At 39.1% G+C, this 27,272-nt stretch overlaps 1 protein-coding gene across 1 annotated transcript in view; it reads left to right on the top strand.

The window, feature by feature from the left end:
* Positions 1-4,312: 4,312 nt before the first annotated feature.
* Positions 4,313-27,272, top strand: part of CERKL (CERK like autophagy regulator) — a gene marked incomplete at both ends in the record, with an annotated part of 58,080 nt that continues 35,120 nt past the window's right edge. The window contains one exon of the mRNA XM_082001278.1: positions 4,313-4,622. Coding sequence (XP_081857404.1) covers positions 4,313-4,622 — 310 coding nt within the window. The remainder of the gene's footprint in view (positions 4,623-27,272) is intronic.

Genomic DNA, 27,272 nt, shown 5'->3' with positions numbered 1-27,272 from the left:
CAGAATAATTTATGACTTCACTTATTGTGTAAAAAGCTTGGTGTTCTGCTTAGTGTCTCTTCTTCAAAGTCAGGGAAAAACAGCACAACAGAGCAGAACTTATGTTGAGAGCTATAAAAGATGTTTTTCTAGAGTAGCAATGTAAGAAGGGAACATACTTAGGAGAGCTAATATTTGGGAATGAGCAGCTGAAGTATAACTGACTACACACTAAACCTTCATTGTATAAACAGACACTGTAGCCAGAAAAACATACAAGCCAAGGGTATGCTGCCAATTTCAAAACTCAGAGTTCTCCAGAAGCAAATCTCTATTAGCCACTGAAGCAAGCCAGCTACCAGAAGCGTCCAGTTGAATCCTCCAGGCTGGACATAAGGTAATTTTCCCCACAGCATCTCCTCATCTCTTCTTAATTCCTGTTCCTTACCTTCAGCATCACACTATTCATGAATTAAAAACTGGCCTTCCTATTTCTTGCATATTTACCTCATTGCATTTTTCTCCCCATTTTTCTTGAGGGGATAGGATTTATTTTCCAATAGCATGCTTTCCCTGCTTGCTCTCCTTCAGTAAGCACTAGCTGTACTTCCCTCACTTGCCATTTCTGCCAGAGGTTGCACTACCTCTTCTCTTTCTTCACTTTGCAGGGTTCTTCCGGAAGAAACTTCTGAGATTCCCACTACTTCTTAGCATCTAGACAGCAAGAGATCATTTCCTTCAACCAGAGAGAAACAGTTATTTAAGGAGATGCTAGCTCATCTCCTTATTTCCTACTACCACCTGTCCAGGCCCAGAGGATGCTCCCATCTCCTAGTTCAGCCACATGTGCTCAAGGCCAGCACGCTGGCATGGAGCAACATCTCCTCCAGGTTCAGACTGCTGAGAACAAGCTCTAAGAAGCCACGAGGGGGATCAGGGGCTCTCCCCTCCCTGATTCAGTAGCTGTGTTTAAGAAGAGGTTCTCCCCTGTGGTAGCTGCCTTCATGATATTGCAGCCATGCTTGTGCCCAGCCATTTCCAGACCCTGACCCACAGGCTTAACATCCTTGATTGACCTTGGACCTGCCTTAACAGTATAGACTTCCCTTGTAGCTGCTGGGCTAGCACTGACACTAGTCACCAAACCTGACCCAACACTGCTGCCTCTGCTTTTCAATTGATGCTGGACCTCATTGCAATGGGTTTATCTAGACTCAACTAAACTTGGCTACAAGCATCTCTACTCTCCTTGGTCAGACATATGGAACAGCCCTCCCACCCCCAACTTGTAGCCACTCTCAGCTGCACTTCCTTTATAGAGAAGCCTACCTTACTGCTCCTTGGTACTCTTCCTCTTGTGCTTCTGGCTGCTAGAGCCTTGAGGCCTCTACCGAGCCTTAAAAACCCTCACCAGCCCCACCTGCAACCCGCCTCCAACCTTGCCCAACGGCCTGGAGCTCTATTTAAGCTCAGCCTGGGACTATCTGGCTATCCTTTAGAGGGACTGTAGGGTGTTGGTATCTAGTTTAGTTACAGCCCTAATCTGGCTATGGGTCATGCTGATTCAGATCTGCAAATTTACGGCCTAGCCTGAGCCTTGCCTCATCACTGTGAACTTGCCTCATGATTTGGATTCTTGGGAGGTCCTAACACCCTCCCCTGGGCTTCCTTGCTCAGGTACCACCAGGTAGGTCCTGGCCAGAAAGGCCCCTGCCTTAGTAGCCCTGGGGTCCCCCTCTTGTCTCCCTGGTGCTTAGAGAACAGCTGCCTCTTGCTGTGCCCTGACAATGGCTTTGCTTTCCTTCTGGTGTGCCTCCCTGTCCCCTTTTTGCCACTTCTAATTTACTTATTAAAAAAAAACCCCACAAAAAATGTTAAGACTATTTCTAATGCAGCTCTACTGGCTCTTTAAGTAAAATGGAGTAATAGAGTAACCTGGGATTCAGACTATAAAATAGAGCACAAAACTGTTCTCTAGACTCAGTTCTAGCAATTTTCTTTATTCCTAGTATGCTGTAAGAATGCACACTTCCCATACTTATTGTTAGAAAAAGAGAATAGCTATGTCTTGCAGAGAACTGCTGATGAACTATAACAGTCTCCCACTGATGGTACTCAAAATAATATTTTATGGTTCTAAGACAGTTATCAGCTTGTCCTTTCTTGTACCTTCTGAGAAATTATCTGGTGACAATATATACATGGATGGGATAAGCTAATAAATGGTCCTAGAAACAAATACAAATGACTGCAGGGGATTATAAAGGGCATACAGCCTCAAAATTGACTCAACTATATCCAGTTTCATGTTGTGCTTTATTTTCTGGTTAATGATTTATCTTTCCTTTTGAATGACATCAATGCAAACACATTAAAGATCACTGATGCCAAATAACAGACACAAGTTTAATTGGTTCATCTACTGTTGTACCAGAATGATAAATTGGTAAGGCAGGCTTGTTTGTTTGGCTCACAGTTTTTCCTGCCTTGTCACTCAGCTATCTTTAGGCAAAAAAAGGTATTTTGCACAAAACTTCCTTAGTTTACATAATTTCAATTGTTTACACTTTATCTGATTACTCTGCAGTCAAGACACTTGTATCCCAACAAAGATCATCTAAGGGACAAAAAATATTGACACAATTAAAGTCACAATAAGACTACTGACACTAACAGCTTTAAGCAAGCAGAAACTTTACATGGTCATGCTATGATTCAGGAAGGTAAATTGGTGAGGGCTACATTTTGGTGAAAGCTGTATCAATGGCTCGATGGAAACTGAAAAGCACTTACAGGCTGCATATTTTACAAATACCCAGAGCATGCTTTAAACTTGGCAAAGTTGGAAATAAGTATCAAAAAGCTGTACCATAGCAACTTTTAAAATGTCTTAAAACTGTCTTCTCATGTATGTAATTAGCAGCTTGGTACAAGTCTTTATGGAAATATTAAGGAAGGCAGCTTAATAGTAATGAAGTCATGTATCATCTCAGGGACTCTTGGATGGTTTCATTGCAGATAATCAGACTTCCTTACCTGTAACAGCATTTCTCCTCTAGAGAGACAAACATCACAGGAAGAGCATTGAGTATTTTCATGTGCCATTTGAACTGTAATTTGTATCAAACTGCAAAAGGGAATGATTTTAACTTACTGCTTTATTTCTTAGAGTGGTGTTGTATGTTTGTCTCATCACAAGTACTAAAGATAAAATTACTAAACTGCTCACCTAAAAAGGTCCTTTTCATGCGCTGGTAAGCCACCATGACATTATACAACTCAGAACTAAAAAAAAAAAACCAAACCTTGCTGTTTTCCTTCGAGTTAAGCGCTTGCAGGCTCAGGTGCACCTTATAAAGTGGAGTTGCTACTGGAGCTCTAATGTGATTGCCATCAGTGACCCTTACAGCACCTGTGAGCAAAGCTGCCATACCTCCGAAGGGTAAAATCAATCTCTTACAGCGTGGGAGCAAAGAAGTGTGCTTCCCTCCTCTGCGTTTAAGCGTCGAGGGTGAGGGATGACCGTGCAACCTTCTGCATGTATTTTCTGCCTTGGCCCTCTTGAGACGGAGCCTAATGTGGTACGCACCCATGTCGGATCCTGAGCCGCTGCGTCCCTCGGTTGCGTTGTGTGGGGTACGTGTAATTGTGATGCCTCCACCGAGGTTTAGGATCATACTCTGTTCTGCAGCATGAACATCAACGTGGTATTTATCTTAGGGCTCGCCCGTAGGAACAACCGGTGAAAGACTTGAGCAGTTTCATACAAAAGGGCTACTACAACTTTGTGTCATAATTTTCTAAAGGTAAATAACTGTAGTATTACTAATGGTAACAGAACAGCAGAAGACAGAGTGGACTCTGACAAAGCAAATGAATTTCTGTAGCTAGAGAATCCCTTCGTTGTTCTCCTGGGGGAAGTAAGAGTAACGTGGGGGGACGAACCCGCCAGAAGCCGGAGTGCCTTTTCGGGCGTTCTCGCTGTCACCCGAAGCCGCGCGGTACCTAATTCGGGGCGGCGGGTCTGTTCCGCTACCCAAGGCAGGCCGGGCAGCAGGGGACGCCTCAGCGGGCGGCCCTGCTTCAGGTGGCCCAGCGGAGTCCCCCTCAGCGGTGGGACAACCGTCTCTCGCAGGAGGGGCTCAGCGCGGCCCGGACCCGCTCCTCTCCCACGCCTCCCGGCGAAGGGACGTGGCTCCCGGCCCGGGACAGGCACCCGCCTTGCCAGCCCCGGAGCCGCCGCGGCCCCGCCCGCGGGGCGGGGCGAGCGCTGCCTTGGCAGCAGCCGGGACGCCGCGAGCGGCCGGTCGCGCGGGGCGGCGGTGCCGCCGCCATGCTGGGCTCCGCGGCCGCCTTCCTCCGCCCGCAGCGGCGGGCCTGGCCCGAGCGCGCGGCCGGCGGCCGCTCCCCGCGGGAGCGGCGCGCGCAGGCGGTGGCCGTTGGCGCCGCGCGCGCTCGCTCCTCAGCGGCGGCGCCTGAGGAGCGGCGGTGGCGGGTGGCCCCGCTGGCGGCGGCCCCGCCGGCCGACGAGGGAGAGGAGCCGCTCCTCAGGGGCATCTTCGAGATCAGCAAGAGGAGTTGCGACGTGGTGCTGAGCGCCCGGCGGCTCCGCTGGAGCCCCATCCTGCCCGAGAGCCCCACAGGTGGGACGGGGTGGGGGGTGACCGCCGGGCGCGAGGGCCGGGGCCGGGCCTAGGCCGCCTCCGGGAGCGGGCGGTGGCACCGCGGAGCCATCGGGGGCGAGGCGGCCCTACCGCGGCGCTGCGAGAGAAAGGCGAGCTGCGGCTGGGGCCTGTCCGGGCAGGGCGGTGGAGAGTCGCCTTAAAACGGGATTACAGTAAACTAGTTAAAGCTAGCGGTGCCAGGCATGTCTGTTCCCTTCGAGGTTATGCTTAAAAAAACCCCACAAAGTAGCTCATAATGCAATGAGCGTCATATATCTGAACCAACTCTTCTTGGCAAAAGCCTTTACTTCTTGGTGGGTGATACGAAAAGGACGAAATGTAAGAGGTGGTGCTTTTATGGCTTCCTAGCCCCAGGCAGAACAGTAAGAGGATTTAATTTTGTTTCTGCTGCGTCAGCTTACTTTCTTTGGCAGGTACATAAACTAGAGTGCATATAGACGGGTATGGTTTTGTGATGGGGCTCCTGTGGCAGGTTGTCCTTGCTCCATGCTTTTCCGATAAAGCAACACGCTGTGAGAAAGTGCTGTTATAACGATTTGATTAAGTGAAACAAATGATACACAAAAGTTTTGGAAGAAATGGAATGCTCCTTAAGCTTATACAAATGGTCTTTTTTTCCTCCTAGAAACTGTGAAGATGTAAACTGACTTTCAAAACTACATACGCGCTCTTAAAATGTGCTCCTTTACTGTAGTGACCTCCCAGTGCTTATGTGAAGGAGAAATCAAAATTGTGTTCAGCAATGCAGAGTTTTCAGACAGCACAGTTGCCTTCTGGTATGGCACAGTTAGCTCATCCAGGCCTAAAATACCAGGTTTATTTTAGTATTATTTTGGACAGAACTTAAGACTTCATATGGGTAGGATCCAACAACCATAAACTCAGCATACAGAGGAACAAAGTTTTTTTCACATACCAGTTTTTCTATGTTATCATAATCTGTTCCTCTTCAACGTAGTCTGTATGCTGCAGAGGTTTGAGAGTGGTGTGGAAGCCTGCAATTCCACTGCTGCAGAGAAACACTCAGATGCTCACAGCTAAAGTTGTTGTGCTTCATTTTATGTAACCATGTTGGGATACTAGAGCTACTCAAATCAAACTAATAGGGTGCCCATGCACAGCTGTTGACTCTTATGCTCCAAATGGTGTAACCATGTTAATGCTCAGATTTCTGCTTTTCAGCAGGACCGTTGAGTTCTGATGGTGGCTGCACTAATGTGTATGTGGTTCATCCTCTTGTGGAGCCAGTCTGGGTGCCTTAGTAATTCTGTTATGCAAGCCTGTAGCCTCTCTTACTTCCTTTTGGTATTAACTACAGGTCTCTGTGTATGTGATCTGAAATGTGATTTATTAATTATTTAGTTCTGTGTGCAGTGCTCTAATTTGATTACGACTTTATGTTCTGGCTACTTTAATGTAGCTTGAATTGTCATATATCAGGAACTAGGGTCCATGATTATCTTTTAATTGTCACCAGTGAAGAATTTTAAGGTACAGAGAGGAAGAATGAATTTTGGTATGTATTGCTCCGTGCTTCCAGGGATGGGAATATATTCTGGTTTTTTTTTGTTTTTGTTTTGTTTTTTTTTCTTTAGGAAAAATGCACTCCCCCAAGTTGCTACTGTGCATAAGATCTTTTCATCCCTAGATTATTCATACATATATTGGGAGCCTTTCTGTGTTCATTCCTGCAAAGTAATAAAGTACGCAGCGCTTAAAGTCAGGCATATTGCAGATGGCAGAACTTCAGGCATCTTATGGAAAGCAGCACTGACAAGTTGGGCTTTTACTGCACATGTATTAAATATATGCTGATACTTCTTTGTCTCTGACAATCTGGTTTTGTACTATGTAGTATTGAGCTGCTGAATATTTAGGTTTCTGAGAAGCTCTTCTTTACTAGCTTCAGTGGAAAAGGCAGTGGTGTCTTCCAGCTGCTGAGTTTTTCCTGAAGTCTGTGGTAGGCTCTGAGTTTTTACTATGGGATTTCCAAATTCTTAAATGTCAAGTACTGACATTGAAGATAAGGGGATTTTCAGTTCCTCTGTTGGTATAGGTGCCACCACTATGTCATCTGTGTCTGTTCCCAGGCTCTCTTTGAGAATTAAATAATTTTAAAAGGAAAACTGTTTGCTTGTTTCTGAGACCCTTCTATCCTTCTGGCCACGTTGTGATGGAAAAACAACGGTCTACCTGAGCAGCCTTCAGAAGAGTATTTGTGACTCCTTCCTTTGGGCCAGCGTGGCTCTACGGCTGCCTGCCTATGTCTGCAGATGAGCTGAGTAGGGGCTGACAATTTCACTGTGTAGGGCTTGTTGCCCTCACCAGGATGAATCCAATGAAAGTCTTGTCTGTTTCTCCTTCCACCTTGGATACAGTAGCTCTGGGCAGTTTTACCTCTGCAGTTGCAGAGGTCAAATATGGATCTGGGAGCTTGAATGTGTTTTCTCTCCTGTATTCTTGGATCCCAGTAGCAATTACGTGGGTTGTTGCAAGTGTGGGACTTGTACTGGTGCTGTACAGGTTAGAAAGGAAGGAGCTGTCTGTGTTACAGTCTCATTCAGTGTAACAGAAGTACAGCAGTGCAGTGCTCGGGCCGAGCTGTCCGTAGGCACAGGAGGTGGTCAATGGCTGTCTGGACAAGTCTATTCCACTGGGATTTGGCTTAAGCATACTTTCTCCAACCAAAAGCTTCATAACGTAGTTTGCTGTAGGCTTTAAAAGGTCAGGTCTGATCTTTGCACGTTGCCAGCGATGCTAAATGAAATGTGTCCTACTCAGATTTGTATGTAGTAATTCTTCCTCTTCTCCTAAAAGACTTTTCTTCTATGGCAGTGACTGCAGTCTGTCAAGTCAGAGAACTGCCAGGTGGTTGCTTTCTCCTCTTGCCTCCCATTCCTCAGTAGTTCCCCAAAAGTATTCCTATCTTGCTGAAGTTTGTCATATGTCATCCACAGTTTTGCAATTCCCATCATATGTTCTTACATGTGGTAGCTCGTGCAGCCTTGGCTTCTTCAGCTTCTAAATAGAACTCAAAGTTCCCAAGCAGGTGACATCTGCTGTGCCTGGGCCTGATGATGTCATGTACACGTATGCGTAGTTCTGCCCCACTGCACTGTTTCTGCAGAGCTTTTGGCAGCATGATTATCAGGCAGGCTTCCTTCTTTACTCTCACTTTGATTTCTGCAGCTTCTGTCTGCTAGACGTTTTTGGCTACCAGTGCTCACTGAGGATTTTTGATGGCTTCCTTTGTTGTTCCTTTGCTAGACCTCGTAGTAAGCTCCCCAGCAGCCTCTTCTCCCCTCTCAAATAAGTGTGACCTATCATGAATTTTGTTTGTTCTCCAGTATGACAAAGCTTTGGGCAGAAGTGAGGCCTGGGCAGGTGACTGGATGTGGAGCCCGAGGGAGCAAAGGTGTCAAGCGGGAATGTCAGCAGTGCGAGGCATGGCTCAGCTGCCCCCTCTGAAATGCTGCAGTTACAGCCTATGTGTGCAGCTCGGCTGAGCCTCTTCTCACCGGAGCCAGATACCCTCTGGCCCATAGCTGGTTGCTTGCTTTTAACAATGCAGTGGGCGTTGTAATGAGAAGTAGAGCTCACAGTCAGTAGTTACTAGATTTTTTTTCTCTAGCTTCTTCCTATGTGGCTTTCCTATGCCATAAATACAATCACTGAAATTAAGAAAAAACAAAAAACCCCTTCTCTCTCTGTATTAGTAATGCATCCCCAAACTGTAGAGCCTCTCATTTTGAATGCTGCTTCAAAACCATAGCAGAGAACGCTATCTTAAATACAGATTTGAATATTACATGTGATTTTTAGACTTCCCAGAAGATAGTAAGAATGACTGAATGATGGAAAAAAATAATTAATTACATTTAAGAACAAATGCTCAGAGTGAAAAATCTTTTGGTGTGGCTAAAGTTTAAGAGTGAAATGTAGGGGATTAGCAGCAGTGGATGTGGGAATCATTTGTATTTTAGAACAGTTTCAGTACAAATAGTGTCAATTCAGTCGTCTTTATGCTGTTCTTCCAATATGGCTTGTTTTTTGGTGTTGCATGGGAGCTTTAATCCTGCTATTTCTTTAAAGCCTTCAGCATCTTTTAAAAAATTGCCACAGAATTTCCCGATTTACAACAAGTGCAGTTTTTCAGCAGATTTCTGTCAGATCGGAAATGGAACAAGACTGGCGCTCACTCAGTGTTTTACTGGTGTGTGAAATCCATAAGCTTTTGATCATTATGAAGAACTTTGTAAGTGCAGTTTCTTGTGTGGTAGTGTACTTGACTGGAGGGTACATGAAGTTGTTCTCTCAGACCGACAGCGTGTAGGCTGGACTGAATATTTGGGTAATAATAATAATTTGGATAAAACTTGTTTTTTTAAGTATAAGTAATTGAACATAATATTCTAAATTAATTGACCAATAAGAAAGTAAGATCTCTGGAGTAACCCAGAGATTAATGTATTATTGAATATATATTTTCATAATGAAGTACAAAAGGTCAATATGTTGTTTAAGTATATTATTCTTAAATATAGTATACCATAGTTCTTGTTGACATTCTTCTAAAATGTAGATTTATAAATTTTCTATACAAGTGCAGCAATAAGGAAAAAAATCACTGATGTATTGCAACAGTGAAAGAGTTAGCAATAAAGGACTTAAAATTAATTCCGAGTGCATAGTGGCCTGCTGCCAAGGCTATTTAGGAACAGATGTGGCTGAAATAGATACCAATAGTCTGTTTGGGATCTCTAAAGTAAGACATCTGTCAGTCTATCGGTCAGTCAGGAATAATGGAAATGGGAACTGGCTGTTACAAAATAGGAATTACTGAAGTTCCACATTAGTGAAATTCAAAGCTTTTGATTCTACTTCTGACGTGTAGAGAGCATAATTTCTCTTAAGTGGCTTATCTATTGTCCAAATAGGAAAACTACTTTTTAAGGAAGAAACATAAAAATAAATAATATGAAGTATAACTAAGAGTGAGATGTATGTGTATCACATTAATATATGGCTTTAAGATGTAAATTGGTGGAAGAAAGCATGCAGTTTTAAACAATCACATGACATCTGAACTTGTAAGACACTCTTAAATCTTTTTCAAGGAAGTCAATAAAATCAGTGACTTTTAAATAAATGCTGCATGAAATGGAGGAATTTTTTAATTTACAACTTTGTGAAAAATCAGAAATATTTAAGGAAATATGGCATACTAATTAAAGGTCTCTTAAAATTTGTTCTTTATTTCAGGTGACTTCTAGGCATAATGTCTTGATTCGCTGTCTGTCTTTTATCCTTTATTAGCAGATCAGTTCATGGCTATGTGTTTGTGAAACAATTTACGTTGTTTCATGCGTTCTGGTGTTTTTCTTGTATTTCACATGTTTATGCACCTCTCTGCTTATGTTGAAAGGGATTAACATACCCCAAGCGTCTAATAGTGGCTTTTGGATGTACTTTTCCACCTCCAAAGAGAGAGACCAGTTATTTAAAGCTTTGTTCCAGAAAATAAATTTCTGTGTTAGGTCTTGCAAATTGTATTTGTGTGTGTTTGGGTTCACAATCAGGTTAAGCTGCGCATGTATTAGTGAGCTGGATTGTAATGCTACGTGAGTTTGAAGTAACAGGATTTATTTAGCTTTCACACAAAGTAGTAACTCTTCTTCATGGCCTTTTTAATGCAGAACTATTTCTATTAGTGATATTGTGGTTCGTATTATCTTCAAGCTCTTGTGAGCCATAAAATGGCAAGTTTTAGACTTGCCTAAAAGTGATGGGGTTTGTTTTTGTGTTTGTTTTTTTTGTTTTTTCTTAATTTCTCCTGTTGCACTATGTAATAAGTATGCCTTGCCATATTCTATTACAGATTAGGTGATGCTCTGCTTTATTCAACTCCTCTGCCTGCCCAGCGAGCAAGGGACAGTAGCTGGCTGGGTGCTTGGCATATTATGCATCATCAGGCAGTTGGCACACCAGTAGCAAGACAGATGTAGCTGGTACCTAAAACGGGGTCATCTCCTATGGTAAATCCATATAGGCTTGCCTCCATGTTGTAACTGTTCATGGTACTAAATGGATTAGAATTAAGAATATAATGTTCTTTCGCATTTTCTTATTTTGTATCTTGACAAAATACATGCTCAGATTAAAACATTTCTATCTTTAGCTATGTAAAAACAGTTACAATATATAAACAAAAATAAAGAAGGAAAGTCTGTCCTCTGCTCTTTTTGGAGTCAAAATAAGCAAAACTTAGATAAACACTTTTCCTATCTTATTTGTTAACTATGTATATTACAAGAGCAGCAGGTAAATAATAGGTGGTGTTGCAACTGTGGAAAAACCAAACAAGTAGGTATTGGATAGGAGGAGCCCTTTTTTGTTTGCTGTTTCATTTAAGTATATCTTGCTATATTATGCACTGCCTTTATAAGGGAGTTTTTACTTCAATACATGTAATACTCTAAAAATACGCTTATCCTTCTTAAACAATTTATGAAAAAGCCTAAATGGCTGCAAATCTGAAAACATAACTCTGAAGAATTGAATAGCCTTTGTGTACCTTAACATTTGTGGGTTGTGGAACTAGTGTTTTCATTTCAAGGAAATCAGTCGTCCTGGTTTTTCTGACTTATGTTGTAAGCGTATGTGCAGATAAAAAAACATAATGTGCTGAGTATCTGATACATGTATTACCATATTGCCATAAGGAACTGCTATTATGTTAGACACCAACTGATTTTGTGATAGTGTTGGATTTCTCTCACATATGCTTATGTTTTTGTACAGATGATCCTTTAGGAACATCTGCTAGTTTTGTGGTGGTATCTGCTGTTTCCTTTCAAAATTTGACCTTTTGTCATTTACTGCTGGGACTCCTATAGAATTGCATTATACTAAGATCCTTTTCTAAATTGATTCTTGTCTTATAGACATTAACTGTCAATTTTTTGAGTTAATTGTGTTTCACCATTCTCTGAGGTACTACAAAGTTGGGTGCAACTGTAAAGTTAATAAATTAACCTTTTAAAATACCATTTAATGACAATTTTTTTCTTAACTGCTAACTTGAAATAAGTGACTAGAACTTCCTCCTTGCAACTGTTTAGGTGGTCTCAAAAATACTTGTGTCTGCAGACTAAGTGTAAGGATGGTATTTCTCGAACTATTTCACTGGGGAAGAAGTTTTGGAACTCTCTTCTTGCAGTTTAGGAACCCTTCCCTCTTTAGTTGAAGTGCCGCTAATGTCCTTTGGACAGTGATACCAGTTTATGATCACATCTTCAAGTGTAGCTAAGTGAAAATGCAAGCACAACTGAAATTCAGTGCATGTGGCACTGCAGCTGGCAGGGAAGTCGTGACCCTGTAAATGCAACCAAAAATGGGTTCTTAGTGTTTTGGAAACTCCTCATGGATTAATTACGAAGACGTATCATAACATCTACATGTGAAAGAGAGATTATCTGGGTAACTGGATTTTATCTAGTTACCATGAAGACTTGATGATACTGGTATTTCCTGTTTCTATGCTTTGTCTGAGCATAGAAATCCCTTTTGTAGGACTTCAGATTTTACTGTCAAACTGTTTTGCTGTGATCCTCTGCAGGAAAAAACGGTGTTGATTTTTTTGTAATTTGGAAAAGTGGCTAATTATTTGTTTCCAACATATGATATATGTTTGTATAGAGATAGTAGTTACTTTCACATAATGCTGTTCATGGTTTTAAAGGTTAAATGTGTATTTAAGCATGCATTCCAGTATTTCTTTAGCTTCATTTATTGATATGTGTTGTCATCTAGTTACACCTTTTTAACTCTAAACTGTATTCATTCCAAAGGTGATTTTGACGTTGAAAGTAATTGACTTTTCATATTTTTCAGTGAAAGTGCTGCTAAAGGAAAAAAAAAATCATTAACTCTGTTAAAATGCATTTGTGGCTTTCTTGGTTGACCTTAAGTTTCCTTATGAACATGTATTTTGTTATTATCAAAGTATGCAGATTAAAAATGCACTATTGAATGAGAACATCTTGCTCCCTGTAAGGTCTCAAGGTAACTGTTTTCCTGTTGTGTTTCCTCATGGAGTCATATCCCCCCCGTAAGTTCAGTGGAGCGACAAGAAATGTCCTACAAACCTGGAAGTTTTGTGATACTAGAATTACCGATATTATCAGCTCTCATCTGGAGAAGAACCAACAAGCTGTGCTTCACACAGCGTCCAAATCCCCATTATTTGGGTACAGTTATCAGGAGTGGCTTGTTTATGGTGTAGAATAGTATTAGCTTAGCTTATCTTTTGGGAATGAGTTTGGTGCTTGGGGATGAGCACATTTGTTTGAAGCCTTGAGCTGTATTTGTATCTCTATCATGCTCATAAATGAGGGTTTAAAAATGCTTATGTGGAGATTGAGAGGGTGCTTCTGATTTTATTCCTTCTCTAAATTTTCCTAATTTGTTTCTTTTCAAGACTGAAGAATATCCTCAGTTTATTTTTTGATGGGTGGGTATTTGATTAAAAGAATTTTTTTTATGTTTTGCATTTGTCATCCTAGCTCAATATTGTAAAATACTTCAGAATAGTGTCTATTGTAAATGCCAAATATTGAATATTATTTTACGAATGTTAGAGATTAAAGAAAACAAAGACAAAGCACAGAACTCATGTCGCGCTCTTTATGTATATCTATGAATGACAACATAGCTCTTGGCAACTTTGAGATTGATGCTATAAATATATAAGCCCTTAAGCTGCAAAACCAAGAAAATATGTCAAGCCACACTTAATTTGGAGGTTTTGTAGTACGATTGTAAGCCAGGGCATGTAGAATGATTGTAAGCCACAATGCATGATTTTTGTAAAATTAGAGCTCAAAAACCAGAGCAGATCACAAATTATTCAGATGATCCCAGGATAACTTGTATAATAATTAAAAATTATTTTCCAGGTCCACCATTTGCTTTATGTTACAAGGAACAATTAGTTTTCCTTAATAGTAGTATGGAAGCTGCTGTTTTCTCGCATGGTCTGTCAGTGGTAACAAATACATATGTTTGTTTTTAAAAAAAAAAAAAAAAAGCTAAAAGGTGTTTAAAAAAAAAAATTGTAGGCCTGAAGTTTCATGTGAGCTTTGATGTATGATAGCCTTTCTGTAAGGGATTTGATGAAAGAAAATTTTACTTCTTATGCTTAAGATCTGGTGCAACTTCCTTTCTCCCTGGCTGCTTATTGAGTTGTAGACTTAGGAATATATTAAACCTCTGACAAAAAAATGTACAGTAGCTTGGTTTACCTTACAGTTCTCTAATATAGCATGTGGTGGTTTCTTGCCTCTGTGTTGCAATTTTAAACAAATGGTCAGTTCATGAACAAAATTCAGTGCTGAACTCTGAATTTCCTGGCTTTTGTCTGTTTGGGCTGTGTAAGATGGTAGTTACTTAGATGCTTTTCAGTATGGAGTAGTTGCTGTAGTTGTTGGTTTATTTGAACTGGGGCAATCTATCTCTTCTGTCAGTCCATACACGCAAGTGCATATAGGAAAGTATGCTTTGCGAAGCTCAGAAAATGCAAAGCAACAGATGTTATGTACTGCACAATGATATGTATCCTGGAAACAGATCTTTACACAGTGCAGACAGTCTTGGAAAAATAAAATTTGACATACAAATGATCAAGTTATGGGTAACAGCAATAAATACTTACAATCGAATATAATGCTGTTTTGTAGATACTGTTTTGAGTTTGAGTAGTTAAATGCTCATCGTTCTATTAAAACCCCCTGTTTGACAGATGTTTAAAAATCATCTATGTATTTATATTTTCTGTATTATTTTAGTACAGTATAGTAGAAATAGAATAAGTATTCTTACTTAAAAATAATGTTGTAGGAAAATGGCTTTTTAAAAAAAGCCTATGTTATTCTAACTTCGGTCAAGATTCTTGTAAATAAATTGCTAAATGTAAATAGGAAAAATTTCAAGATAACTTGCTGGCTTTCTGTGTGAAAACAGCACATCTTTGCATGGCTGATCTGTTGACTGTTCTGAAGATGGTTCAAAATGAGATTGCTCCCGTTCAGGTCTTCTCCCTGGTGCGCTGTTTGTCACTGTTGGATGGGTTTGGACTTCCCAAAGGCCTGCTTTGTCACATCTACATAGTGTAACTAGGGGTGAGGCAATTAGTTAGGGATCAAAATTATCATAACACCAGTGAATAATACACTAACAGTTAGATGGCTATAGATGGTGGTAACTCATGTTGACGTCAAACTTTGAAGAGATTTGTAGTTTCATTTAGTCAATTCTGCAATTGACACATTCCAGGGTAAACCTAAATATATTGATGTTACAATAATTGGGAGAAGATTGTATATAGATGTCTGTTTTAAACTTGGTATTATTTTTATTAAAGGAAGAAGAATGCTTCTGAATATTTCATGTGAAATGTAATGATTGTTGGTCACCTGACTGCAACACACTCATTAAACAAGGCGGTGATTAAACTAAGAATACCCTCCAGATCCTTTTCTGTTCCATAGAACTTTTGTGGTGGAGGAGTAGTAATAACTAAGGTTACTTTGGAAAACAATGCTTAGGAGAAAAGAGTACCTGATAAGTGTTTGTAGTTTTGATTGGTTTTGTTTTTTACTGTGGTACAAACAAAAATGAACTAAAAAGGCCTTTTTTATTCTTTTTTTTTTTTTCAGTTACATTTGTTTAGTTATTTAAAATATGATGGAAATGAGCAGGTGGTGTTTTTGAAATTTTGTCCCTAGGTCTCACTTGTTTTATGGAAACAATTTGTGGAATGTACACACAGAAATGTAGTACTGAACTTACAGTGTAATTTATACATATATGCTTGTTTTTCTTGCTTAAAGCAGCTACTGCGTTTTACATTTGCAAGTTTAGCAATATTAGTTTGTATGCAGGAGCAGACTATAAAATGAACTTAGAGTAAAAAGAAAGCTGTTCTTAAATATGTTTCTCTCTGTTTTATGTTTCTAGTGTTTGTTTTCTTTGTTTAATTCATGGAGTGAAGGCTGCCTGAAAAGTTCATAGTGCCTTTGGTGTATTAACAATGACGTCTGGAAGAAATATGCAAGAGAAAAAATGGCATGATACTGGTTTTGTGTGGCAAGGTTTTGGTAGCGGGGAGGCTACAGGGGTGCTACAGGGGTGGCTTCTGTGAGAAGCTGCTAGAAGCTTCCCTAATGTCTGGTAGAGCCAATGCCAGGTGGTAGTGCCTCTGTGGTAACATATTTAAGAAGGGTGTGTGTGGAAACTGCGTAACTGCAGCTGGAGAGAGGAGTGAGAATGTGAGGAACAGCTCTGCAGACACCAAGGTCAGTGAAGAAGGAGGGGGAGGAGGTGCTCCAGGCACCAGAGCAGAGATTCCCCTGGAGCCCGTGGTAGAGACCATGGTGAGGCAGCCTGTGTCCCTGTAGCCCATGAAGCTCCACAGTGGAGCAGATATCCACTTGCAGCCTGGGGAGGACTCGACGACGGAGCAAGGGGATGCCCAAAGGAAGCTGTGACCCCATGGGAAGCCCACACTGGAGCAGGCTCCTGGCAGGACCTGTTGCCCCATGGAGAGAGGGGCCCACGCTGGAGCAAGTTTGCTGGCAGGACTTGTGACCCTGCGGGGGACCCACACTGGAGCAGTCTGTTCCTGAAGGATCGCACCCTGTGCAAGGGACCGAGGCTGGAGCAGTTTGTGAAGAACTTTAGCCTGTGCGAAGGACTCACATTGGAAAGGTTCATGGAGGACTGTCTCCTGTGGGAGGGACCCCACACTGGAGCAGGGGAAGAGTGTGAGAAGTCCTCCCCTTGAGGTGGAAGGAGTGGCAGAGACGTGTGATGAACTGACCACAACCCCCATTCCCTGTCACCCTAAGAACTTGGGAGTGAAGTTGAGCCCAGGAAGAAGGGAGGGGTGAGAGGGAAGGTGTTTTAAGATTTACTTTTAGTTCTCATTATCCTACTTTGATTTGATTGGCAATAAATTAAATTAATTTTCCCCAAATTGAGTCTGTTTTGCCCGTGATGGTAATAGCTGAATGATCTCTCAGTGTCCTTACCTCGACCCATGAGCCTTTTGTTATATTTTCTCTCCCCTGTCCAACTGAGGAGGCCAGTGATAGAGGGGCTTTGGTGGACACCTGGTATCCAGCCAGGGTCAACCCATAAATACAGAAGAACAGAAATGCTGAATTTGTTTGGGGACTGTTAAAATAGAAGCAGAAAAGCATTTAGAGATTTTCAGTTATGTTCTACAGCACAACTTCAGAGATGTGTCTGTTTTACAGATTTCATTAGGCAATGGGACAGTGAGTCCAGGAGTTGATATAATTAAGTACAGTGTAATGTATTGATCTCTTATTTGAATGCCATCAGTGTGGGATCAAGACCAGGAGCTGTAGGTAGACCATTCCTAATGTATATGATCTTAGGTTTATTATGTGGAAAATGTCATCTGTCACTTAAACAGTTGTTAGAATTATTATGTGAAGGATCATTAGGGCAGAAATAGAGACTAAAACAGATGTTTGTATGCTCTATAAACCGATGGTTATTTAACCGCATCTTGAATACTGTGTGCAGTTCTGGTGTTCTCAGCAAAGAATTTGTAGGACTGGAGAAGGTTCAGGGGGTGACAATAATTAAAGGTAAGGAATGGCTGCTGGATGATAGTGACAGACTTGGCCAGCACTTTTGGGTCTGAAAGGAAGGCAGTTGAGATGGGGCCTGGAGAGAGTAGATGGCGGTGGCTTTGTGTCTTCGAACATAAGAAATACGGTGCATCTAATAAGGCTAAGAGCAACCAGGCTCCAAACAGAAGGAATAATCACGCAGCAAGTAAGAGAACTGTGAAACTTACTGCCAAAGGATATTGTTAATGCTAAAAGATTCAGCTGGGGATGGAAGGGCTCATTTGGTTGCTGTTAAATGTGCAGAAACCACAGTCAGTTCAGGGTGTCCCAAATGAAAACAGGTGGGGAGTGGAAAAGTATTAGTGGAAAATAGAGTAAATGCTTGCTTTATTCCTTCTCTTCTCTTAGCATCTGCTTATGGCTATGGTTTGACACAGGATACTGGGACAGATGGACTTTTGCTCTGACCTGGTATTGCTGATCTTATGTACCAGAAACCAGTTAAATTATATTTAAATGGTATTTTATGTAAAAGGACACCCATCACTAGTCTGTAACTCCATCTGTATTTGCACTACTAAGCAAGTTTTCTTGGTAAAATTTGCACCTCAGTTTGCCTAGCCTTCCATTTGCAAGGTACTTATTGGTGGATCAATACAGTTTAAAGAATGTGTGTTCTCTGACAAAATATCAAGAGGTTAATTTTATGAAATGTTGTTAAGAATTACAATACAGTAGCAGACTGTACAGGAAACCTGTATTTCTTAACTGTAAGTGCCTTGAAAATATTGATCATACATATGTTTATAATTACTATAGTCTTGGTTTTTTTAAATTTTTATTGTGGAAAAGGGGAGTTAATTCCAAACACAATAGCTAAACTTGTATAGGAGATGAGTCTGAAACCATTACAAACCATTCCAGAAGAGTAATTAGTTTCATCAGCCTTAAGATTAGGAAAAAGTGCAACTTTGATATGCTTAGCTGGTATTTTTCCATAAATCTCTTTCAGATGATTTCTGATGCTCACAGGGTAGAAGACAACCCCCAGTGTAAAACATCCATTAATTCTGTCAACAGCTTAAAGATGTGTGCCAAGGTATCTATAGTAATTAATTCTTGAACACAGGTGATGATAATTTTCTTGCACTGGTTCACTTTAAGGCTAAATCAAGGAATATTGACTGATTTGTAAGGTGTGGCTGCATATATGTAGAAACTCAGATTTGTTCAATCTACTTCTAAATGAGCAAGGTAAGCTTAATATTGTGATAGAGGAAAATTTAGGTAGAATAGTAAAAATAATGCACGTACTGTGCAAGTGCTTGTTGGAGACAGTCTGAAGATGCATCTCTGTTAGTTGCTGTATGGGTGCTTTGAATATGAATCTCTCTCTGATCATGCAACCATATGCAGGATCTTTATGCTGTGCGTAAAATTCTTAGAATCTGTAACTAAGCTATTTACTTCAACCTCATAGTGGTAATCCCTGTACATATGTGTCCATTTGGTGTAATGCTCGCATTTAAAAGTTTGGGGGAGTAGAAATTCGTATGTATTATGAGAGGTTTGGATTGTATCTTTGTCATCTGACATGCGTTTCTCCAACAGTGAAAGCTAATCTGAAGTTGGGTTTTTTGATATGTTGATCAGTAATCTTTCTGTTTAATTTTAGTATTTCTTAGTACTAGGATTAGGAATAGATCTGTAAATGTGGTATGTAGCTACAGTGACTATACTGGAATTAAGAGGAATAGATGGGAGATGTCAAGGAATTTGCTTAAAATAAATAGGAGACTGCTTGTTTGAGGGTATTCGTGCATGAAGGATGAAAAGCATACATCATGAAAAATTTTGGGGTGGGCTTTTTGTTGGTTTTTTTTTTTTTTGACTAGTGGTTCAGTTTTGAAGCAGTTGATATGCCTGTCAGAACATAAGTACGTTTCTGTGTGTAGCTTAGTATACTAATGTAGTTTGATGTAAAAGTGAAAGTTATTTCTATGCTGATATTTAATTTTGAACTTCATGGTACTTAATGCTAAGATTTTGTTCACAAAGAATTTTATGAATTCTGCATGTTCTTTAAAATGCATTAACATATTCTACTTTATGCACTGGCTGTTACACAAACCAAAACTGAGATGGAGATCTTCTGATTTTTGAGAATCTCATTCAAAATTCAAATAATGTGTTTGAAATGACTCATTACCACTTATTCTTATAATACCTGAACTGTACAACAACATAAAATATTAAACCAACTCAAACTAATGGCTTTACCTGATAATTTTTGAGTGTATCTTGATTTCCAAAATAGCATTATATATAATTTTCTTACAGTCTAATCAGATATTCCCTGGAATTAGTTTTTTCTGGAAAACATTTTGTAGAGCTGCTGATACACTTTATCAGTGTCTTACATACATGATTTGAAACTTATATTAGCTTAAAGACATTTATTATTTACAATTTTAGTTTTATTTCAATGTAAGCGTATTGCAGTGTGTATTCAACAGTTCTGCTGCTAAATGAAGTAAGCATGTAGTTAGCTTGCTGTGCAGATACATGGGCACAGGTGGACATCTTGGTAGTATGCACCATGCAGTGAAACACATGGCACTACACAACATGGGGCAAAGAGCATGCAGTTTGAATTAGAAGTCGTTTTATGGATACCTTGTAAATTTGTGCATGTTCATATACAGGCTGTAATTTCTAAAAAGAGTGTACATGTTTTTATATTGAACATTTGCGATGTGCACATCACTCTAATGTAGTTGCCCTTATGTTGTGGAGAGTGGCAGTGTTGTATGAGCCTGTTTATGTCAATATTTTCATAATTTATCTTTATAACTGCTTTTGTCTATATTTATAGTAACATTGGCACCCTGTGTACAGCAGATACAATCAGTGCTGAAAGGAAACTTGCATCCATCTGGAAGCAATAAACTTTTCTAAAAGACTGCACAGTGTTACTTAATCCTGTGATTTCTTACTGTGAGTGAAATGAAGGTTTGGTTCAGTTGTGTCACATCATATTGGTATCAAATCTTCTGTAAGAGCTTTGTCATAGCGTTAAGCTACAAACAAAATTTTACAATTGATGAAAGTCTGAGAATGTAATTTCCTTAGTCAGGGGATTATGCATCACTGCAAATGTAGTCAATTCTATATAATAGCAATGACTGTAATACCGGAAAGCTTCTGGAGTACTACATTTTGTAAGCTTTCTCTTTATATGAAGGGCTATTTGGGTGCAATTGACTAAGCATAGCTTAAATTTTGCATTGTGTTATAAGTAATTTTTCTACTATATGTATCATGTAGTATAAAGTATATTTTTAATATGCTGAAATATTTTACAGTGTTAGGGAAACATGAACAGTTCCCCTAAGAGGAAAGGGAAAAAAACATGTATGTTATAAAGATAATCTAACAAAACTCTGTTGGGTTTTTTTTGCTTTTCTTTTAAGTCTGTTGGAAGTGTGGTGTACATGAACAAAATGGGATTTATTCATACCTGCAGGCAAAGTGGTGTAGCTTACATTCTTCCTATTCCTGTGCAGCAACCGAGCTGAAGAGCATTGGGGCAAGGGAAGGGTTTTATGCTTGTCAGAGGACCCTGGTGATGCTGTTGGCATCTCTTACCCTTGGGCTAGTGTAGAAGGTGCAGATAGAATGATAAAAAGGATGGCTGAGTTTATGAAGAAAGCTCCTAAAAAAAAAAAATAAAAAAGATCAAAGATCAACGAGGATAAAACCAAATATGTAGCTGTCGATCAAGGAGAAGTTCATGGATGAGCTTATCTAGTGGCTGATAGCTATGCTTCAACACCTAAAAGCATGAATTGCTAATAGACATGAATTACCAATAGCTTATGGAAGGAAATTGTCCTGTGTTTAAAATGGCATGTGTCTGTTCTTCTTTCTTGAAGAAAATGTTTGCTTGAAAACCTTTTCCAGAAAAGACCAAAATTCCGATATTTGAGGCATGTTGAGTTCCCTGAAAGTGGGACACTGGTATTTAGCAGTATGGATGGTTTGTAAATCTGTATTTGAGGCTGAAGCAAATCTTGTGCCAGTAAGAACCCAAGTAGAACTAATTATTAACTTGTAGTTAAACAAACTCAGTGATGTCATGGGGCCATAAGAGGCTATTTTGATTCTCCACTTCTCCTTATTTTCTGAAATGACAGAAGTAATTGCCATGATTATGACATAAATTAGTAGTAGGTACAAAACAGTGTGTATGTGTGAGATTTTTTCGAAGGAATGTAAAATGAAGCTCATGTTTCCTCTTTTGGGATTCTTTAGTATCTTTCAGCTCTGCTTGCCCATTGTATTAAATCATGTAAGCCTTTAGATCCCAGTCTTCTTATTTCAGAAATATATCTCGAAATTAATGCCATTATATGATGGTTGTACTGTTGGTCTTTGTAAGACTAGTCATTTAATCTGATGTTTGTGTTTGCAGAGGTTTTACAAAATGCTGGAAATCATTGATGTTTGTTACCCTGCTGTTACTCTGAAGTTGTTACATAACTCCTTTTGCTTATTACATGAAAAGCCCTGAAGTTTCAGGCACTTAATAAAAGGTTTGCTGCTATTTTTCCAATCATATTACAAAATTAGGCACTAAGTGGGCCCTACTCAACATAAAATGTAGAGCTTTCTATAGTAAATTTATTTTCAGTGACCTCTTTCTTGGTGTGGTGTTAATGAGAAAATGTAACTACTAAAAAGCAAAGTCTTTGCTGTATGCATCCTCTCAAATGCTTCAGGTTCAGAATTACTCGCTGTCTGCCTTGCTTCCTTTCAGCTAGCATTGTTGTTCTGTATAGAATTATTCCCAGAGATCTTCTTGTCAAGGGAGATATTTTTAATTTTTTTATCTCCCTCAAATTCTTTGTTGGAGAATGAAGCGGAGACTCTTCTTTAAGGTGAAGCGTCTTGTCTGGAACAGTGTTAGGCCTTGTGCAAAGCTTTAATCACACTTTTCCATGGAGATACTTATTCAAGCAGCTATTTGTCATCTTTTCAAATTACCAGTTTCAGTATGTTTTTCTGACGAAGTTCTGCCATTAGCCTGCAATTAATAAGCAAGGTGCTTCACTGCTCTAAAACAGAGATGGAACAAGACACTAATGAAAGCTAGATGAATAGATGTCTAATGAGCCTCATTACAAGAAGGGCCTTGTCCATGGCCTGCTGGGCATCATGGAGACCCAGGATGCTGGGTGCAAGTGTCACTCCTGAGATCTGGTCATGTTCAGAGGCAAAGTCCCCAGATCTGGCTTTTCTCCAGGGGGGTCAGCTCCAGCAAAGACAACCTCTGAACTGTACTAAATTCTGCGCTTATGGTATGAGATTAATTGAACTGTTCCCATGTTTGCTCTGCTAGTTGCCAGCATCATCTTTCATTTTGGTTCAGCCAGAACTGGGCAGTTTGGCAGTGTTGTTTGTTGTCAGAAGTTTGCCTATTGCCATCTTTTAAAGGTGTAGTGAAACTTAAGCACATTTTAAGTCCCTGAGTATAGTCCAACTCAGGACTTCAAGGACTACACCAAATGTCCCCTGAAGCTGCTCTTCCTGCAGTTGCTGTGATGATATGATGCTGAGCACAGGAGGATGTAGCTGCAACAGCCATCTTTGGTAAGGATGTTCAGAAGAATGAGAGTTAGTTTTTAAAAGATACGGTGGAGGACAGGGATTGGTATCAACTGGTCAAGGGGTCTTAGAGGAAAAAGCAGTTTGAAACATGGAAGGAGACAATAGAGGAGGATGCAAGGTAGGAGGTTGCAGTTTTAGATGTGTTTACCCATGCTATGGATGTAGCAAAATTGTCAAGGAATACCCCGAGCAAAGAATGAAAAAACTTTTCACTTTTTGTAAAATGTATTGAGATGTGCATGACACTGTTAAAGCCAGTTTTATAGTGTTGTATTGATCACATTTAGTCTTCTTTGTTAAAGGTATTATTTTTAAGAATTACTAAACAGAGAAATAAAATAATGTAATTTCTGTTATCTAATGTAAACCTTTATCCCATGGTCTGGGATTTGCATTGGAAACTACTGCATTTTTGTTTTTGTTGTGGGGTTTTTTTGGCTGGGCTTGAGTTGAAAAATTGGAGCCTGAAGTACAGATTTGTTCACGAATATAATTTTTTTAGTCTATCAATTATTCTTCATAATCTTATATTTAGAGATAGCTATTTATGATAGTAGTTTAAAATAAGATGACTTCTCTAAACCGGAATAGTGAATAATGCCTTTTACTTCTATATTAAAATAGTGTGTAACTTCTTATCTAGCAAAACTAACTTAATGTGCCTTTAGACATTTATAAAGTGGAGTTTTTTTCTGATACTTATGATTTTTTTGAATTAACAAGTTGGAAATAGAGTTCTAAAAAATTAAGAGAAACCTCGGTTTTAAGCATCTTCCTCGGTTCTTGCTGAGTCTTGTTGATCTGTGTGTGTGTGTGATCTTTGGGGAGTTAGAAATTTGAAGTGAAAATGCATAGCAGATTGTCTCAAGCCATGTTGACTTCCAGCTCATGAAAGGAGACAGTCCCAGTCCTTCCTTCTTTCCTGCTGTGTATTTTCTTACCATTTTGAAGCATCTCTAGTTTTGTATGTTTTGTGTTGAACTGATTATATTAAACAACTTGTCAGAAGACTCAGCTGGCAAGAAAATAATAATAATAAAAGCGGACAAGCTATGTTACTTTAGGGAGTTGAATTGACTCTGCTTGGTTTTGCCAAGTGCCAGGCATAAGGAAGAGGGCTGGACTGCACAGTTGTGGCAGGTGAGTGAGGGTAGGTGCCTGTACCGAAAGGGGCATTAGCAGCAAGGCATTGTGTTGGCTTGGCGAAACACATCACTTCACCCTTAGATTCTCTAGAGAAGGAGGATGAAAACTGGTTGTATGATGTATCAGATGTTTTCAAGACAAATTTTCTGCCCTGAAGGAATACAGCTGTTGCTGCAAGTGAATAGCTGCCATTAAAAGATGAAGTTAGTAGTTACAGCCTGCTTTTACTCTCCAGCTCTGGAGGAACTGAGATGCATCTCTTCAGTACTTTGTAGTACTTCCGGAACAACTTGCTGTTCTGAGGAGGTCATTACACGCAGTCTGAGAAATGGTTTTCTATGCTAGGGCCTTGGTGGTTTTATGATTCTCTTACAATACAATTTGAAAGGACTAGAGTAATGTAAAGGTAATCTTTAAAGAAAAAACAGCCCCTCCTCAACCTGGCCCTTGCTGTACCTTCTTCTTCTCAGCTTAGTTTGATACTCTTGGCAAGTAGAAGGTGCAATTTTGCTTTATCTTCTTGTGGAAGAGAGTAAGAGGCATAGCATTAAATTTGGCAAAGGTGTTGCATGACCCGTATTTTTGAAATTAAAAAAAACTTGAAAATTCAGGTGTTCTGAAAATAGCTTATCTGACTCATGTTTAGAACCTTTAAATTAATATTAAATAGCATGGTGAGCTATACAGTGATTCTCAGCTGTTCTGGCAAGAATGATCATACTCGCTTCTTTATGTTTCTCATTGCCAGTCCTTCTTAATCAAAGCTGTAGCTGAAAACTCTACAGAGGTTTTATGAATTAGTTGCAAGTTACTTATTGTGCTTTGCAGACCAAAGTAAAGGAAAAATGGACTTAATAGTTAATGAGTTAATAGTTGCTGTTTTATATGTATTAGACATTTATCATATGATAAAATACGATAAAATACGGTATTTTAAATAATCGTAAGCCTAATTTGTAGACATACTGTCAAAACTAATTTAATTTTTAATTCTGTTTATTTTCTTTTTGATTTTATATTAATACAGTTATATTTTATTGTATATCCAGAATGTTTATTTGAAAATAGTGTTCATACAGTTAAGATGATCTGTAATGAGTTCTATAATAACTACTGTTGATCACTGCATTTTCTTTGGTATAGTCTTGATGATTTTTATTTCTAATTATTTCTATTATGTTACAGTGCACTCAGCTATAGCAGTCAGCTATTAATGAAGTAAACTTGAGAGGGTAATGGGACAGAAGGACTAAAATGTGTAAGAGATTTATCTATTAAATGTAGTTAAGTGGGGCTAGGTGTCTTGCCAATGGTCATAAGAAGAATTTATGACCAAGGGAGTATAATACATTTTCCTTCATGTCCAATTCGCATACTTGAAGTATACATCCATGTCTCATGTATTTTTTTCTAGCATTTCCCATGTACTCCAGAAATTTATTATAGAAATTAAGTTCTCAAATACCACTTCTAGACATTGGTCCTTTATTATAGGAAAACAGTCCAATAAATGCTTTGTTGTTGAAGTGTTGGTGTTTATATTTTAACAACACACTTCTCTTTACAAACTGTTCTGTTTTTCAGTAGTACTGCTTTTTTCTTTGTGTATGTTTTCATAATTTTGCTGTAAACATGAGATAATCTATTTGTTTAAAGCCTAGTTTAACACTCTTAACTAATTAAAATTTGGTTCGCTATTTACAGCTATACAGTATTTGAGTGACTTAGTCCCTCACCCTTTGATTTAGCTCAGTCTGGTGTATTTAGACTTAATTTTTTATTAAATAAGAGATTGGACTATCATAAATAGAAAAATGTAGGATAGTCTCATTTATGTAGGATAGTCTCATTGCTTTAAATCAGTGAGAGGATAAATAGGGGCATAAAACTTCCTAGAAATTCATATATCCAGGCAGGCTTTTTTTTCACGCTGTATTTGGAAAAAAAAAAAGTGGACATGTGCAGAAACTGTGAGTACAATTAGCGTCAAGCAGATAAATCCAACTCTAATCCTGTTTACGCTCTACATCAGACAGATGTGCTGAGATTGATTTAGACAAGCCCTTGGCTTATAGTATTTTTTTTTTTTTAGGTGCCATATATTCTTTTTTTGTTAGATCTTTGTTAAATGTTAAGTGCTGTTAGTTTTACTCTTCCTATATGCCTGTAACCTACTTTATACAGGTTCCCTCTCTGCTCTCATGATGACAGGGCAGCCTGGTAGAAGAGATTATCTTTATTCCTTGTAATTAAATTGACTTTTTTTTCAGAAGATACAACAATGGGAAGTGGGTACTGAATTAAATAAATAGCATGATATCTAATAGATGTACACTTAAATCTCTTGCAAGAACAGATGGTACCCAATATCTTTCTAAGTAATGTGAGAGGACAGTTAATGTCCTGAAACAGCTAGCAATATCCAATATGATACTAACAAACCAGTTGGTTTTTGAAGTTTAAAAAAGTGTCTAATCCAATATATACTTTATTTTTAAAGTAAACTTGGTTGTACCACTACTAGAAATATTTTATAAATGTAGCTCATGACTTAAATTTTCTTTATCTGAATTGTTTTATAAAATTTTATGGCATTTGTGATGATCTTATCTTATGTAAAAATAGAAGATGAAAATTACAGAATATGCCTAGGGGCACTTATGCCTTTTCAAGTTCAGTTGAAATCCCTTTTCAACTTTAGTAAAAATTGGCTGTCCTAATCCTACTAGCTAGTACAATATTTCCTCTACAATTTAAAACTTGAGGATGATGCTTTTGTATTATTTAGTATTCCTACGGTTTATATGATTCTCCAAGCTGTATCTGAAAACGTATTCCAGTAGAACAGCTAGAATCAAATACTGTTTCTGAAAAGTGTAGTGCGGCCTAGTAAGAATGTATTATTTTAATTTTCAAAAATTTTGATGTGTATCTGAGCAAGAATTTGACAAATACAGCGTAAGAGAAAGACGTAAAAGCAAATAAAAATCTGGCTGAAATAATAGTGTGAAAAGAAAAGACAAGCCAAGCCTTACCTGGCTTATGACTAAAGGTCATTCTATGAAAGCTAGTAAGGGGAATAAAAAGTATTTTAACAGGCCTTTGTTTTACTTTATTTGTGCAGGACAAG

This window comes from Phaethon aethereus (assembly GCF_964289735.1).
Source record: "Phaethon aethereus genome assembly, chromosome: 6".
NCBI classification, from domain to species: domain Eukaryota; kingdom Metazoa; phylum Chordata; class Aves; order Phaethontiformes; family Phaethontidae; genus Phaethon; species Phaethon aethereus.
Note: the sequence above shows the minus strand (reverse complement) of the source record. Positions and strands in the feature narration are given on the sequence as shown.